The 13,805-nt window shown below is 49.0% G+C and overlaps 4 protein-coding genes across 4 annotated transcripts; 2 read left to right on the top strand and 2 right to left on the bottom strand.

The window, feature by feature from the left end:
- Positions 1–408: 408 nt before the first annotated feature.
- EV420DRAFT_1616679 (fungal-specific transcription factor domain-containing protein) lies at positions 409–4,037 on the top strand (the record flags this gene model as incomplete). The annotated part of the gene is made up of 8 exons (XM_060475148.1): positions 409–507; positions 1,026–1,171; positions 1,235–1,266; positions 1,314–1,389; positions 1,510–1,784; positions 1,845–2,457; positions 2,511–3,792; positions 3,993–4,037. 8 exons carry the CDS (start codon positions 409–411, stop codon positions 4,035–4,037), a joined length of 2,568 nt encoding a protein of 855 aa, XP_060338181.1.
- Positions 3,971–8,755, bottom strand: EV420DRAFT_1501850 (nucleoporin Nup120/160-domain-containing protein). Its single transcript, XM_060471085.1, is given in 13 exon segments — positions 3,971–4,236; positions 4,294–4,383; positions 4,440–4,647; positions 4,701–4,863; positions 4,908–5,070; positions 5,132–5,256; positions 5,360–5,565; positions 5,614–5,828; positions 5,854–5,900; positions 5,950–7,989; positions 8,036–8,519; positions 8,539–8,603; positions 8,652–8,755. The coding sequence occupies 12 exon segments, from the start codon at positions 8,596–8,598 to the stop codon at positions 4,051–4,053; spliced, it is 3,987 nt and encodes a 1,328-aa protein (XP_060338180.1). The 5' UTR covers positions 8,599–8,603; positions 8,652–8,755; the 3' UTR covers positions 3,971–4,050.
- Positions 8,756–11,277: 2,522 nt separating this feature from the next.
- EV420DRAFT_433924 (uncharacterized protein) lies at positions 11,278–12,584 on the top strand. Its single transcript, XM_060482097.1, has 6 exons — positions 11,278–11,362; positions 11,418–11,477; positions 11,537–11,570; positions 11,634–11,715; positions 11,777–11,815; positions 11,868–12,584. The coding sequence occupies exons 2-6, from the start codon at positions 11,432–11,434 to the stop codon at positions 12,141–12,143; spliced, it is 477 nt and encodes a 158-aa protein (XP_060338179.1). The 5' UTR covers positions 11,278–11,362; positions 11,418–11,431; the 3' UTR covers positions 12,144–12,584.
- Positions 12,259–13,626, bottom strand: EV420DRAFT_433960 (cytochrome b5-like heme/steroid binding domain-containing protein). The gene is made up of 6 exons (XM_060482098.1): positions 13,387–13,626; positions 13,063–13,327; positions 12,929–13,006; positions 12,807–12,874; positions 12,657–12,750; positions 12,259–12,598 (listed from the first exon to the last, which is right to left on the bottom strand). Exons 1-6 carry the CDS (start codon positions 13,518–13,520, stop codon positions 12,377–12,379), a joined length of 861 nt encoding a protein of 286 aa, XP_060338178.1. The 5' UTR covers positions 13,521–13,626; the 3' UTR covers positions 12,259–12,376.
- Between the last annotated feature and the right edge of the window lie 179 nt (positions 13,627–13,805).

Genomic DNA, 13,805 nt, shown 5'->3' with positions numbered 1-13,805 from the left:
GACGCGTCGTTATTACCTTCTGGCTCGCCTAATCAAAATATACTAATTACCCGAACTGAATCAGCTAGTGTCCCTGTTATACGATCAGAGTCGCATTCAGCTGCAGAGATCCCCTTGTTGGCTTTGGGAACTGAACCGCACGCGTCTAAATAGTATCATATCAGGAAATTCTAACAAGCCGGCACGGGCCTTCAAGGTGGGCATGGTGAGGGATAATGGTGAGGAGCGCTTGCCATGTGCTTCGGCGGATGCTTATGAACAGGATATTAGCCCTTCCCCGCTCTTCACCCGGGTTATATCATCAGGCGATAGTGGGCATTCCCCCTCCCCGGTGTAGTGTTATACAGCACTAAAAATTCGACGTTTTGGACGGGATCCGCGACGGTCTGTCTGTGCAACGACCTAAAAATGCTGCCAAAATTACTCGATCGGATGGTCACTTTTAACGGCGTTTCAGGTAATCACCGGCGACCGGCGGAGGAAGATCGGCAAACCGAGAACACGCCGGTGCTCATAGATCTCGATTGAATTGACGTCCTTGGTCCCCCAGGTACCCTGAAAGTAAAAGGGTGCTGGTAGAAAAGGCTTACCTCGGGAGACGGGGCAGAAAAGCTTGTGTGGATCAGGACTGAATGCCCAGTTGTCAGGCAGGCTTCATGAGCAAGAACGAGGGGGACTGATTTGCAGAAGGAAATATATATTTTGGGAAATGTCGATAGGTGAATAAATATAAATAATTTGAATATCAAAAACGGAAAGGGTGCGATCGTCCAGCTTGACACACCCCGTTAGCCCTGCCGTTCCTTGCTTACTTTTCAACCAACACCTGTGCATACTTTACCCGTCGTCGTTGTCACTGCCGCCGACGACTCCGCAACTTGCTGCTCATCGCGAGGCCCGACGTCGAACACTCCCAGTGCTACGGCCGCACCGACTTGGATTCTCTGATCATCTAATCTTGGGAAACACATCACCGATGCCTGACGACTTATCCACTGACTGCACCTGTACCTCCGCGGCCTAAGCCTTCTAGGTCCTCGACTACCGGTGCTGTTCGCCAGCGGTCATCTCCACAGCCTGGGGAGCAGAACGCGGACTCGAGGCCACAGAAACGCGCTCGAAAAGCCATTAATTGTGAGCCATGTCGAAATAGCAAACTAAAATGCGATAGGTGTGCCTTTACTGCTCGCTTTTCGCGCATATATCCACCTAGAAAGCTGATATATATACTTAGGAACCGACCGTGTTCGTCCTGTGTATTGCGGGGTAAGTTCCGGCGAGGTTCGTCGTGAGGTCTGTGCTGACTGGTGCAGGGACTGCTGCTTCATGCTACGCGGATGCGCGAGGTCACGAGAGAAGTAACGATCCCCTCCGAGGCGATGATCGTCCGTGCGTCTTTGCTATAGTCTTCGATGTATCCCCATTCTGACGTATGATTCGTCCTCCTCCTGCCCCCAAACAACTCCCATCTCGTGATATACTAATGTTGAACGGTCCCCTGCCATACAGTTCCTTCACCCGTGTTGACCCTGCTCAGGAATTTGCTCGCGTACGACACTCACTCAATCTCCTTGAGTCGTATGTCTTCCCAACGTCGCGGCCCCCTGCAGTCACTCCCAGACGGCAAGGTGAACCGTCTAATTTCGTGCCTAAGAAGGAGCTACTTGATCCGGACGTGGGCGATGGGTCCGCCAACAATGCTCCAGGCATGCTTGCTAGCTCAGGGCAGGGCGGTCTCTACGCGGGCCCGACAAGTGCCGCTACACATCTGCTTGCGGGGGCAAGTAATGCTGCCTATGGTATACTATTAAATACTTACGCCTTGACATTACAGGAAGGCAAAGGTGATTCGGATTCAGCGGACAGTCGGCACGGCAGCCAGGAAAGGACCGTTGAGGAATTCTCGGCTCTTCCTCCAGAGTATGACCGCGATCTCCTTGCAATGCTGCCTTCCCTTGACGTCATCGATGGGCTTATTACCTTCTACTTTGAATGCTGCAACTGGGTCTATCGGCACGTCAATGAGAAGGCGTTCTCATCTCAGTGGGATCGTTTTAAAAGCGGAAAGTCTGCCGACCGGATTGTTCTTGCAACCGCATGCGTCATCATGGGGGTAGCAGCCCACTACCTGCCATCAGACCATCAACTTTTGGAGCAGTTCTCCGAGACTCCTCAAGAACAAGGAAACAAGTTTTTTGATGTCTCTCAAATGGCATTACAACGGCGGCACGCTGAAAGCAAAAAGTATAATATTGAACTGGTCGAATTGCTCCTAATCCAGGGTCACTATCTTACATTGGCGAAGACAGAGAGTGAACAGGTCTGGCAGATACGAGGGGAATTGGTGACGATAGGTACAGCCTTGGGCTTACATAGAGACCCTGGGAGATGGCGAATGCATCGGGACGTCGCGGAGCGGCGGAGATGGGCATGGTGGCATATCATCCTACTTGAGCGGTAAGAAGCATCCGAGCTTACTTGATACAATGTAAACTGACTAATCTACATAGATGGCAGGCTTTCATGTTTGGGCGGCCGATTTGCATTGCGTCGCATCATTTCGACACTCAACTACCATCATACTGCGACCCTGCTATAGACAAGACGGGTCGACTATACCTTCCGAACATTGCACTCTTTCGTCTCGCTTACATATTAGGTGACATTATGGATGACGCTGTCTCTATACGTCCCGTACCCTACGAGAGTGTACAAGCCAACGATCGCGCCCTAACGCAATGGATGGACAGTCTTCCGGCGGAACTGGATCTCGACGAATACCGGGTCGCGCGAAATTTGGCGTCAACTGACAACGACATGCGTCGGCAAGGCGTCCAGAGCGTTATAATACGAACTTCATATTATCACATCCGATTCACCCTCCATCGCCCATACGCCGCCTGCGCGCACCAATCAACATCACGCATTGATAGCCAAAACGCAGCCGAAAGTTTAGAAATCTCTGTCAGCGCTGCCGACAAACTGATCACGATGGTCGGCCAATCACGCCCTGATTTCTTGGCAAACTCGTCACTTGCGGTACCGGGACATATGAACTGGGGCACCTTCCATTGCTTCTCAGCAGCGATGTTTTTCTCATTCCAGTTGATTGCCAATCCGGATCAACCAGGGGCTGGACTATTCCGTGCCAGTATTCGGAAGGCACTGTCGACATTGGAACAGGCTCGGGGAAGTGCTGTTGCAGACAAGGCATTCGACATTTTGCAAGCCATCTCACCGCTGTATTCTGGCGAGCTCACGCATCTCAGCCCAGAAGACAAGGAGAAGGAGCGTGGGCACGTACTGAGTCTAGTCCGCAAACTTGCTTTCCCGTATCACGACTCACACGGACCACGGCGGTATGGTGAATCCGTTTCTAGCGGCCGAGGTTCTGCAGATTCCCCGGCTGGTTCATCTGTGAGTCCGCCTATGCAAATGGTGACCACGCTTCCACCGAGGCAGTATGACCCTCTGCAGGCACAGACACCCAACCTCCAAGGGACTCCGCAGACCGGATATCAAGGGTCGATATCGGGTACGATACACTCATCGCCGGGGCTACATTTGTCGCCTTCGATAGTGTCTAGCCAGGGCGGGCAGAATATGTCCACGCCGGCGTATCAGCCGGATCCATATATACTGATGCAGCAGCAGCAGATATACGGTGAGAACTCTAGGTACAACAGCTCTTATGGCCATGTAGACGACACATCAATGTGGGGCGCCGCGGTAGGATTCGGGCAGGGCGAATGGACGCAGTTCTTGGAGGGGATGTCTGGTGCGGCACCTAATGTGCAGCAATCTAGTCGGCATAGTCGTTAGTCGTGTTCTGCTTTAGTATTCTTCTTGCCCTATTTGCTTGACATACGGTATATACATCTTATTTATCTGGGATATTGTAAAACTGCATGTACCACCAGATGATCCTTATAACTGCTTCCGAAAACAATTCTAGTCGTTTTAATGGCCCAGGCGGAGGATATATAAATTAGATGAAGACAAAAGCTAAAGGACAGCATGTACGACAGAATAGATGATATACAAACAAGATTAGTTGAACGCGCTGAGCTTTTGCATCCTCTTCATCCGGCTCGAAATTTCGGAGCGGAGGACCGACAACTGTGGAGGTTCTACCTCTTGCTCTGCTGCTGCGATGATAACTTGATCAATAATCGCATAAGGGAGCCAAGTAGCGGAGGTGTTCTTGGGAGGATCCCGCGCTAAACGAGCGTCTTCCTGTAAGCGACGCACAAGTTAGTAAATGTAAATCGGCAGATGTAATTCAATACGAACTTTGCGTATCAAAGATAAGGTATGGTCGATAGCACGATTGAAGTTTTCGTAGCGCAGATTAATGCGAATGAGGTACTCGTGATGATGAGCCTAAAATGTCTATCTGTCAGTAACGTTCGAGAAGGCCTTCAATCAGATTTACTTACTTCCAACAAGCTGACGAGCCATGGCGGAGGAGGGGACTTTTGATGTTGCATTATAGTTTCCAGGACGATTTTTGAATACCGATAGTCTGTCTCGGGACAGTCATGGCATACAAGGGAATGCCGGAGAAACTTCCATCCTTTCTCTGCTGGCGTCCCAGACCAGGAAGAAACCTTGTCGGTGAGTAACCATTCGGAATGGTCTTCCAGACTGTTTGAGGATAATTATAGCATGAGGTACTGTAGTTGTCGTAAGAGACGTACCTTAATGAGTCTGGGTCCCGCGAAAGTCGCAAGCATTGGATTGTCAAACGAGAGAACAATTCAGACATGTCTACATCAAGACTGCGCGCAGTAGTCATGGCGAGGTTGAAGCAATTTAATTGAACGAGTCGGAGAACGATTGAGGCGGGTGGAAGGGGGAATTCTGTTTCAGGAGGGTAAGTAATAATGCAGACAAGCATTGGTGACTGGGGTACTGGCCTGCAGAAGGGTGGCGCTGGACGATATCCACCTGAGCAGATAGAAGCGCATACTCGTACTGGACATCCTCCAGATGGACGATTTCGTTTTCATATTTACCTGGAGTATACTTCGACTCTGGTATCCGTTTGACTTTTTGACGTTTCCTAGGCTAGTCCAATGTGTAAGTAACAGGTTACGGCAATTAAATTGGAAAGAAGAGAATTACTTACCTCATGCTCACTATCGACAGATCCAGGTATTAGAATCCAGGCATTTTTCGGGTCTGTAAGAGACAGCGAATTTATCGCAAGTAGATACGACTGTAACGCGTCGTCGGCCAACGACGTAGGCGCATCTGCGTCGAGAAGCTCACGAAGTTTCCGCTGCGCGTTGGTACATAGTCAGAGCAGCTGGCAGACTCATTTAGTTGTCATTGATTATCAAGCATTAGGACATACCATTTTTGTGGTCGCTTCGACTTGTATACCAACCGTACAATATTCTAGCGTAGTTCGGCTGGCTTCGAGGATCCACATTGCGAACTTTGAATGAGAGAGCATCTTCGACCTCGTCGGCGAACCCCGTAAAATTGAACGTCATCAGTTTTTGTGCAGCATTATCCTCGCACATTCGATACACTAATTGACTAATATTTTCCCGTTTTCTGCAGAAATTTAGCAAATATATAAGAAGGAACGAAGAAACTTCTCACTGCTTCTCATTGGGGGTGGAAATCCAAGCCGCATAAGCATCATCGTACAAAGCAAGTTCCGTATACCCTCTGATCACCGTCGCCCACAGGGTGATAGTGTCTATCTCCGAAGGGGCCACGGATATCGCAAGCTGGGTGAAGACAGTCTCCTGGTATACCAATGATTTTGACTTGAAAAGGCCCGCCGCATGGATATAGAATGTGGTAACAGTCATCTAACTGCTCAAGCTCGGTTAGCACGAGTGATAATACCATCTTGTCTGCAGCGGCTATTGCACCATCCATACCTATACCAATAGTAAGTTCTCTGCAGACCAAACATATTGACTAACATACCTAAACATCCAGCAAGCTTTTCTAGTAAGAATGCCGCGTCATCTGCACGACCAACATTGAGATACAGACGAGCCAGGACGTAAATGACTCCCGCAGTTCTCGGAAGCCAAGACAGTACCTGCAAGGCAGCTTGGAAGTATCCAAGTTGCCTAAGCTTCTCAGCGAATACAACTTCGTTACTAGTCGCATGTGAGAGCGAGACAGATTGCAAAAGTCCTGCTGTGTCCAAAAAACCATGGGCAGCCCCGGGCAATCCAACCTGGCTGTCACCGAAATAATCCAGGAGTCGATGTATGAGAGAGAATGATTGGGCAGTCTCGCCGCGATTCCGTGATACATGCATATTCTGCATGAGCGAGACAACATCATCAGCTGCGGAAGCATCCTCCACAAGAGGCCTGATGGGAAGACTGGACGGTTGCCTAATTACGTATCTCATAATGGCAGTCCCTCGAAAGAGAGCGAAAACCTCGGCTAGCAAAGACGGGTCCCATTGACCTATTTCTGGCGCCAAGAAGAACAGAAGGGTGACGATAGATAAGCACAGGTTGTAGCGTGCATTTGTTGTGGCTATAACGTATGACGCCGTGATTGCTCTGGTCCATTGTGAACGAGGCGGGGGAATAGAAGCTGGGGCATCCTCCTCTCTCTTGATGCCTGTTTCCAGTCCACCCACGTAATCTAGCATAGCACGAACTTCATCAGGTAAGCTGGACATGTCCCTAAGCCGGCCCAATAACCCAGTACGAAAGTCGTCGCCCAGCGTTTCGTTAAATTTCAAACGAACGGCTTGATCTTGTATGATATCAGCGAGAGAAAATGCAATTTCCTGATGCATGACGTCGACCAAGCAGCTTTCCAAGTTCAACATCATCTGAACGCCTAGCGCTCGGCGCAAACTCTCCATCGCGCCAAAAATATCCCATTGGGGTTCAAGCTCTGGGGCCTCAGACCTGAGAGCGTTGTGTAGGTGAATAGCCAAGTCTTCGTTCACGAGAGAGGCGACCCGTTCTCGTTCAACGACAATGACGTCACCATTGGCCCCGACACCCAACGCAAGAGGTCGCCGAGAGCGACGTTCAATCTCTCGGCAAAGAGCGATGAAGCCTTCCCAATCTCGTTTGAACGCATTCCAGTATTCGGCATGTAGCAGAGCGCCAGTCTGTGGGTCATGGTGAAGAGTAACTGTGCATCCAACCACGGCAGCAATATGCTCCCCAACAGTGGCATAATTCACTTGCAACTGCGGCGCGGGGGTTCCAGGAAGGGAGAGACAACCATTGGTGTAGTCCTCAATTGCCGTGCGCAGCGTGAACGGGGAGAACATTCCGGGTCTCATTATCACTTCGAAGCACTTGCCCGTCAGTGATCCTGGCGGAAGAAGAACCTCTTCCAGGTATGTAGGGGTTAGCTCGACTTCGTGAGGATAAGAAGCTGACTTCCACTGGGGTTCAAAATCGGCGTCTTGGAAGGGTATGACGGCGCTGTCAACCACAGACTGACCCTGGCGATCCCATAGAACATGTAGGGTTTCTCCGATCACTATGAAGTCTTGTAAACTGCAATGGGCGCTCTCTGTCGAACAAGGGATCGTCCTAACTTCTTGGAGATGGTCTGAATCTGCGACAAGAAGATGGAAGTTACCTCCAGACGTGTGGAGAGTTGGAGTAGGAATGAAGGCAAGAAGGTAAACACGATCATCGTCGGAATCGGCGGAAATTGCACGTAGGAAGTTTTGACGACCGGACTCCAAAAGAGCGCTGTTCCCTCCGTTCGCCGAAGGGCCTGGCGACGGCGCAACGTCTCTGCCAGGCAATGCGGGGAGTGCTTTCGATGCCACGCAGCCGACCTTTGGTTTCCAAAATCTCACGACACGATCGCGTGAAATTGACCATACTGAACCAATGTCCGTCGGCCACGGGAGCGTCGCAATGGAAATGATTTCTGCGGCATGAGAGGGCCCCGTGGAAATTGCGGGCAGGAAGGAGGTCAAAGAAGACAAAAACGAGCCCGGTGTGAAAAGCGTCTCCGTCCATTCTCCTACTTGGCAATCAGTAGATGAGATGATACATAAGAAGAATGGCACCTTCACCGCCCTCGGATCCCACGTATTCTGTATCCAGTCTAAGTAAAGATCCATTCCCCAACCCGATTGCTACACAGTGTGTCCCGTGGATGTGAACAACACCGTTCACCCCTGCCACTCGATGCGTAATGACGTATTCACGCGTCCAGACGTTGTGGATTTCATCTCGCCAAAGATCCTTACTATTACGCAAAGGCAACACCAGGCGGTACACGCATCCGGACACCGTCACTGCTATTATGTGCAATTCCTGGTCTTCCCACAGGAATATTCCGGGAGACGGCAGCACGGGCGACGGGAGACTGAAACGAGCGGCTACTGTGTCGACGGACAGCGACACTAACTCCAACAAGGAACCTTCGAGTACGCGTAACAATATGGTACCGGTTGTTGTTGAGTGAAACACCGTTGAAAACGTCGAATGTTCGGTGAGGTTCGACTGATCCGGTGTGTAAGAGAATAGCGGGTCGACAGGGGCCGCTGCCTGGGATTGGAACGCCCACAGCGTGAACAGACGGATACAAAGACGATAGTTGAGCTGCCACTAGCATAGAGCTATCCATGGCGCCTGTTTTCGGTTCAGAGTGAAAATTTTTTGAGTGAAAAGAGGACGCACTGAGAAGGTATATACTCTATCCTGTCTTTAATGACGGTACTTTCAGTATGAGTGCCTCTGTTTTGTCAACGTTTGACTTGGTCGGTCCTCACCGTTCAAGAAAGAAATTCGTTAGTCACGTGGAAGGCGCGATCTTGTGACAAAACATAGGGGCCGATGGTTTGGACTTGGCTTCGATGTATTTCATGAGGAAGAGAAGATTTACATGTTATCTATTACTTGAGACCGCGAAAGTATGAGTTTGTCAAGTTAGATAGAGGAGCAGAGTCTCCTTATGTCGCTACAGCCACTGTCAAGCTTGTCCACTTGATCTAGTCTTCGGGGAAACTTCGCGAGGGCTCGTTTCCAGACTTATCATCGAAAAGCTTTACGATGACATTGGACGTCAGTCGCTACTCATAGTCCATCTGTAAAAGGATGAGAGACGTAAAGACCCTTTTAGAACAGATTCATTCCGCATACGACTTTGGGTACTCATGAACTGTGCACAGGTCTCCATACGGCGGTATTAAAAGACACGCAGACCCTTGAGAAAGGCTATTACAGTGAACTAAAGGTTTATACTAGGTTTCTGAATCTAGAGTATATAACGACATATTTCCACGAGTCACGGCGAAGAACATATTTGATATTCACACCGATTAGTACTCCAGCAGGGCAATCATGGTATGTTGATTCAAGAAGTTCTCAATCGAAGAGAAGGAAACTGGAGAGATGATCATAATCGACTTCGTTCCCGATTCATTTTGACATAGATACACGCGCCACTTGTTTGAGCCCTTCCTCCCTCGGATGCGAAATGCGATAAGTAGGTCTGTAAAGAAGAAGAGACGGACTTAGTTCTACGGCCCCGAAATTCAGACTGACCGAGGCTCAATTGAGGCCCCAGAACTCAACACGCTCGAACAAGTTTGACCAAGATGAAAGGGGTGTATTGCCCGTAAAACTCTTGGCTTTCAAGAAAGCGGAGCGGGGATTGCTTCGTTCAAGCTGTACGTATGGGAGCTGCGTCTTCCGCCTCGATTACTCGGCCAGGCGTAGTATCCGGCAAAGAAATTGACATGGCGCGTTTACAGCGCGGTAGGAAGAAAATGCTTTCGGAGTACGATTATAATAAATCAAAGGCGATGAAGGGGGATCATCGTGTTGCATGGGACATTTTGGGGTGCGATTAAGCATCAAGAAGGACCCTGCTTTCAAACGGAAACTAGAATAGTCAGAAGGCATGTGGTGACGACTGAGATCGCGTTTTACCAGAACCTCGAGGCAATGACGGTCATACCGGGAACCTGAAGGCCGAAGACTAGAATGTCCCCCCGAGTCAAAAGCCTAGTTATTACAGCCGTAGCATTGCAGAGAGCATCAGATAAACGGCAATGAAACGGTTACATGGAAGAACTATAAAAGCCGGATAGACTAAGAGAATCAATGATCGCTTGGAAAAGTATGACTCGACAAAGATATTTCAGACAGAAGCCATATTCATCAGCCGATGGACGGGCGAAATGGTTAGATGGGAACCCATGCAATGATGTTGGCATGTCCTCTGGGGATCATGCGGCTGATATTCGCGGAGTAGTCTGAGATACTCGTCGGAAGCGACTTAACGTATGGGCTCTCAGATTTCTTGTCTCTTCGGGAGACCTGAGTGTATGGCCCAGAAAACTTCGAGGGTGGCTGCGGCTTGTGCCCGGGGCGGTGCGATGGAACTGAATAGTAGTATAATGTAATTTCCACTTTGCGATCAAGGTTGAGGCAGAGTTCTAGAGGAGGCAGACTACCAGTTCTGCGGGGCGGATGCATTGCAAAATAGCGGTCAATTTGGGCTCGTCGCACATGATAGAGGTCACTAGATGCACTCCATGTTCAATAGACTCGGAGTTGTAATGCCGGAAACCCCAACTGGCATTATTACCTTACGACGGGGAAGCGTGTGCTCGCACACCATGCTGCCGTTGATCTAGTGTGATGGATAGAAGGAATAGATCGGAGTAGTACTTGTCGAAGGTACTCATCCTATGAAAGACTATGGAATTACCATTTCGGTAAGGGTTTGCACTAAAAATACGGTCAAACCACAAACAGGTTGCTCCCTAAATCTTGTTTTGGTACTACTTCCAACAAAGGGCGGATAGAAAACATACCAACAGGATCACATCGCAGACAAGGTTCTATCCGGATTCGTTCTAGATCAGTTTTCACTCAAGTTATCGACCCCACTGCTGGGATTCTTCACTCATCACCTCAGCTAGTGTCGAACTTGGTAGACCTATCTCTCTGTAGTGTTATGTCTTCGCCAGCTATCACTCTTTGGCTTTCTGGCTCCCCTGGCTCAGCTACTAAAATCGTACTCGTGGAGTTACATCGCGGCCTGCAAGCGGAATCCAATCCAATTCAATTCAGACATTCGCTTTCATTACTTCCGTCGCCGCTTCAAGGAGGCGTTCCATTCATAAAAATTACTGCTGATTCCGCTCAATTCTTCATGACATCTATATGTCTATTGGAAATGATCTCCGCGTGTTGATACGGACGAGAGGGGTTGGTTTTACCATCCAGGTTGCCTTTGTGCGATCGGGTGAAGCACACCATGGCCTCGTTGTTCTGCCAGCGCCAAAAGAATATAAAAGGAGCTCTCAAGATTATCATTTTTGTCACTCACCGGGTTCTCGTCCACCTCTTCTACGCTCCATCGTAACCCTTGCCCAACGGTGAACCCATTGTTTGGTCAACCATGATTAAATCTGACCAACCAGCATATTCCAGACCCTCAAATCGCAATGGACCAAATGATTCATTTCGACGCCATCCTATTCCCTTCCGACGGTCCGCCCAATTTTTACGTCAATTTTATCTGCATTGTTGCTCATTTTTGGGTCATCCAGGACGTCCGCCGTCCCTTGTCCAACTCATGACTAGGTAAGTCATTGTTCTTTCTGTCCATCCCATCGGGCAGAGAAATTTTATTGTTCTTTTGTACAGTCCAATGACGATCTCGACTCATCATTCTTCCTACACCACTTCCCCGTCGCGCATGCCCCACCCTGAAATTCACATGGACTACGTACGTTACTTTTTTCTTGACTATCCTATCCCCACTGACAACAAAACCGAAACGTGGACAGATCGCTGATGGTATTGGTCCCCGGGCATGGAAATATCAGGTAAATCTTACCCAAACCTATCAACGGCGACCTTGGACTGAATAATACTCAGCTTGTAGAAGCCCTCGATGGCATGAATCGAAAGTTCGCGAACCCTTATATTATTTTCTACCCCGTTGTCTCCCGGGATGGCATGCCATTTCCCGTGAACAAGAACATCAGAGAGATACAGGGGCGATCTTACAAGGAAGAGGTCGCTTGGCGAGGGAATATAGTCATCGCCAAGTACCGCGACAACCCGTTCTCTTCCATGATGAACGCGTCGATGGCCGACTTCCCCCTGCTGAAAAATTACCTTTTGACGCACGGATCTCCTGCCGAGCATTGAGGTATGTTTTTTACGTCGCTCTGCTTTTTCCGGCGGAACATGACTTTACCACCCTGAACTAGCAAAAGTACCCTGTCCAACGAATGCTGACCTGATCTTCACGCCTTTTGTTTTTTGCGACGAGAGAAAAAGTTTTATGGCTAGACTAATCTGGGACTGTACATGCATATATATTACAGGACAATATGGCATCGAGTAGTATTAAATTACAGAGACATGAAAGAGCCAACAAACTAGAGTTCTTCGTGGCTTTTCCCTTCTGTTTTCTCCTTAGGTTTTGAGACCTTTTTCCGTTCCTTCGTATCCCTCTTAGGATTGACGTCGTCTCGAGCCGCCTTCTTTGGATTGCAATGCTCAGGAATCGGACTTGCAGGGTCAATCGGTGGATGCGACACCTTGCCAACCTTGAAGTAATCTTTATGATTTGTATAAAACTCTTTCCAATGCTGGACACCCTGTGATTGTCAAACGCATCAATATATTTTTTTTCCCAAAACAACCCGTAGACCTCGCCTTTAATTCACTTTCTGTAAGGCCACGCAAATCATGCGTGCGATGTGTTTGAAAGCAACCGGTACCGAACGCACGAGCTGCGTCCACGCCAGCGCTAAATATGACCCTAAGTCTGAGTAATCCAATTGAAAATGACTGCGATAGACTAACAAATGATGATAAGACCCTCCAGGCTGATATGCCTTACCCTTGGTGACGTCGTAAACGTCTCCGTCAATCTACCTCATGGGGTGAATCGGAAATACAGCGGAAAATGAATATAGACTACGCACCGCAAGGTAAATAGGACGACCAGGTTTCGAACCATCAAACTCGGCTAGAAGTCTCTCAGAAAATAGGCGTTGGTTCGTCTACGCGAGGTACATAAATCTAAAACAAGAAGATATTGAAAAAGCGCTGGACGCACCGGCCAGTAGGTCTTGAGCTGGGCCCATTTACCCTCGTATTCCCACAGGTAACTTCCTGTGATGAATTTACCGGCCAGAGCGATGATGATCAGCGTATAGACCAAGAATTTCAGAAGCCCTAGGATCCCAACTTCGACTTCAGCGATGGGGTCTGGCTCCTCTCGCCCGCCATCCTCGCCTCGCGCAATCTTCTCGTCGCGTAGCTTTTTGCGTTCCAGCCAGGCATTGTGTAACTCTTCTTGTTTCTCTCGGTATTCTTTATGCCTAAACGAGTGCAATGTCATTACAACAGCCGGGAATATCGACCAGTATACGCTTCGTACGCAAGGAAAGGCTTGTTAGCCTGCTTTGTCGAGACCATTCTGTTCGGAATCGAGGGGTCCTCGACCTTTGGCGTAGATTCTGGTTCGATGTATGGCTCAGGTGCCTCGCCATTAAGTCCCTTTAGCCACGACATAATGCTGAAGGCTTCTCGCCGTAGTATGTAGACAGAAAGTGAGGTTGTCGAGACAAGTCGATTCTACGTGAAACTTGGATAGAGACGACCTAGAACACCGGGACACGTCGCTGCCGATAACGTGGGAAGCACCTGCTAAAAGGGTCCGAGGCACTTTCTCAGGAAATTTTCTCACAATGTATCGAACCTGTTGGACAGGAACAGTAACGTGAAATGTTCTTGGTATCGGCTGCAATACATTTACAGCCATACAAGCTGGTAAACTATTATTACGAACAACGATTT

This window comes from Desarmillaria tabescens, assembly GCF_030435595.1.
Source record: "Desarmillaria tabescens strain CCBAS 213 chromosome Unknown EV420scaffold_2, whole genome shotgun sequence".
NCBI lineage: Eukaryota > Fungi > Basidiomycota > Agaricomycetes > Agaricales > Physalacriaceae > Desarmillaria > Desarmillaria tabescens.
This window is presented reverse-complemented; position numbering and strand designations above follow the sequence as displayed.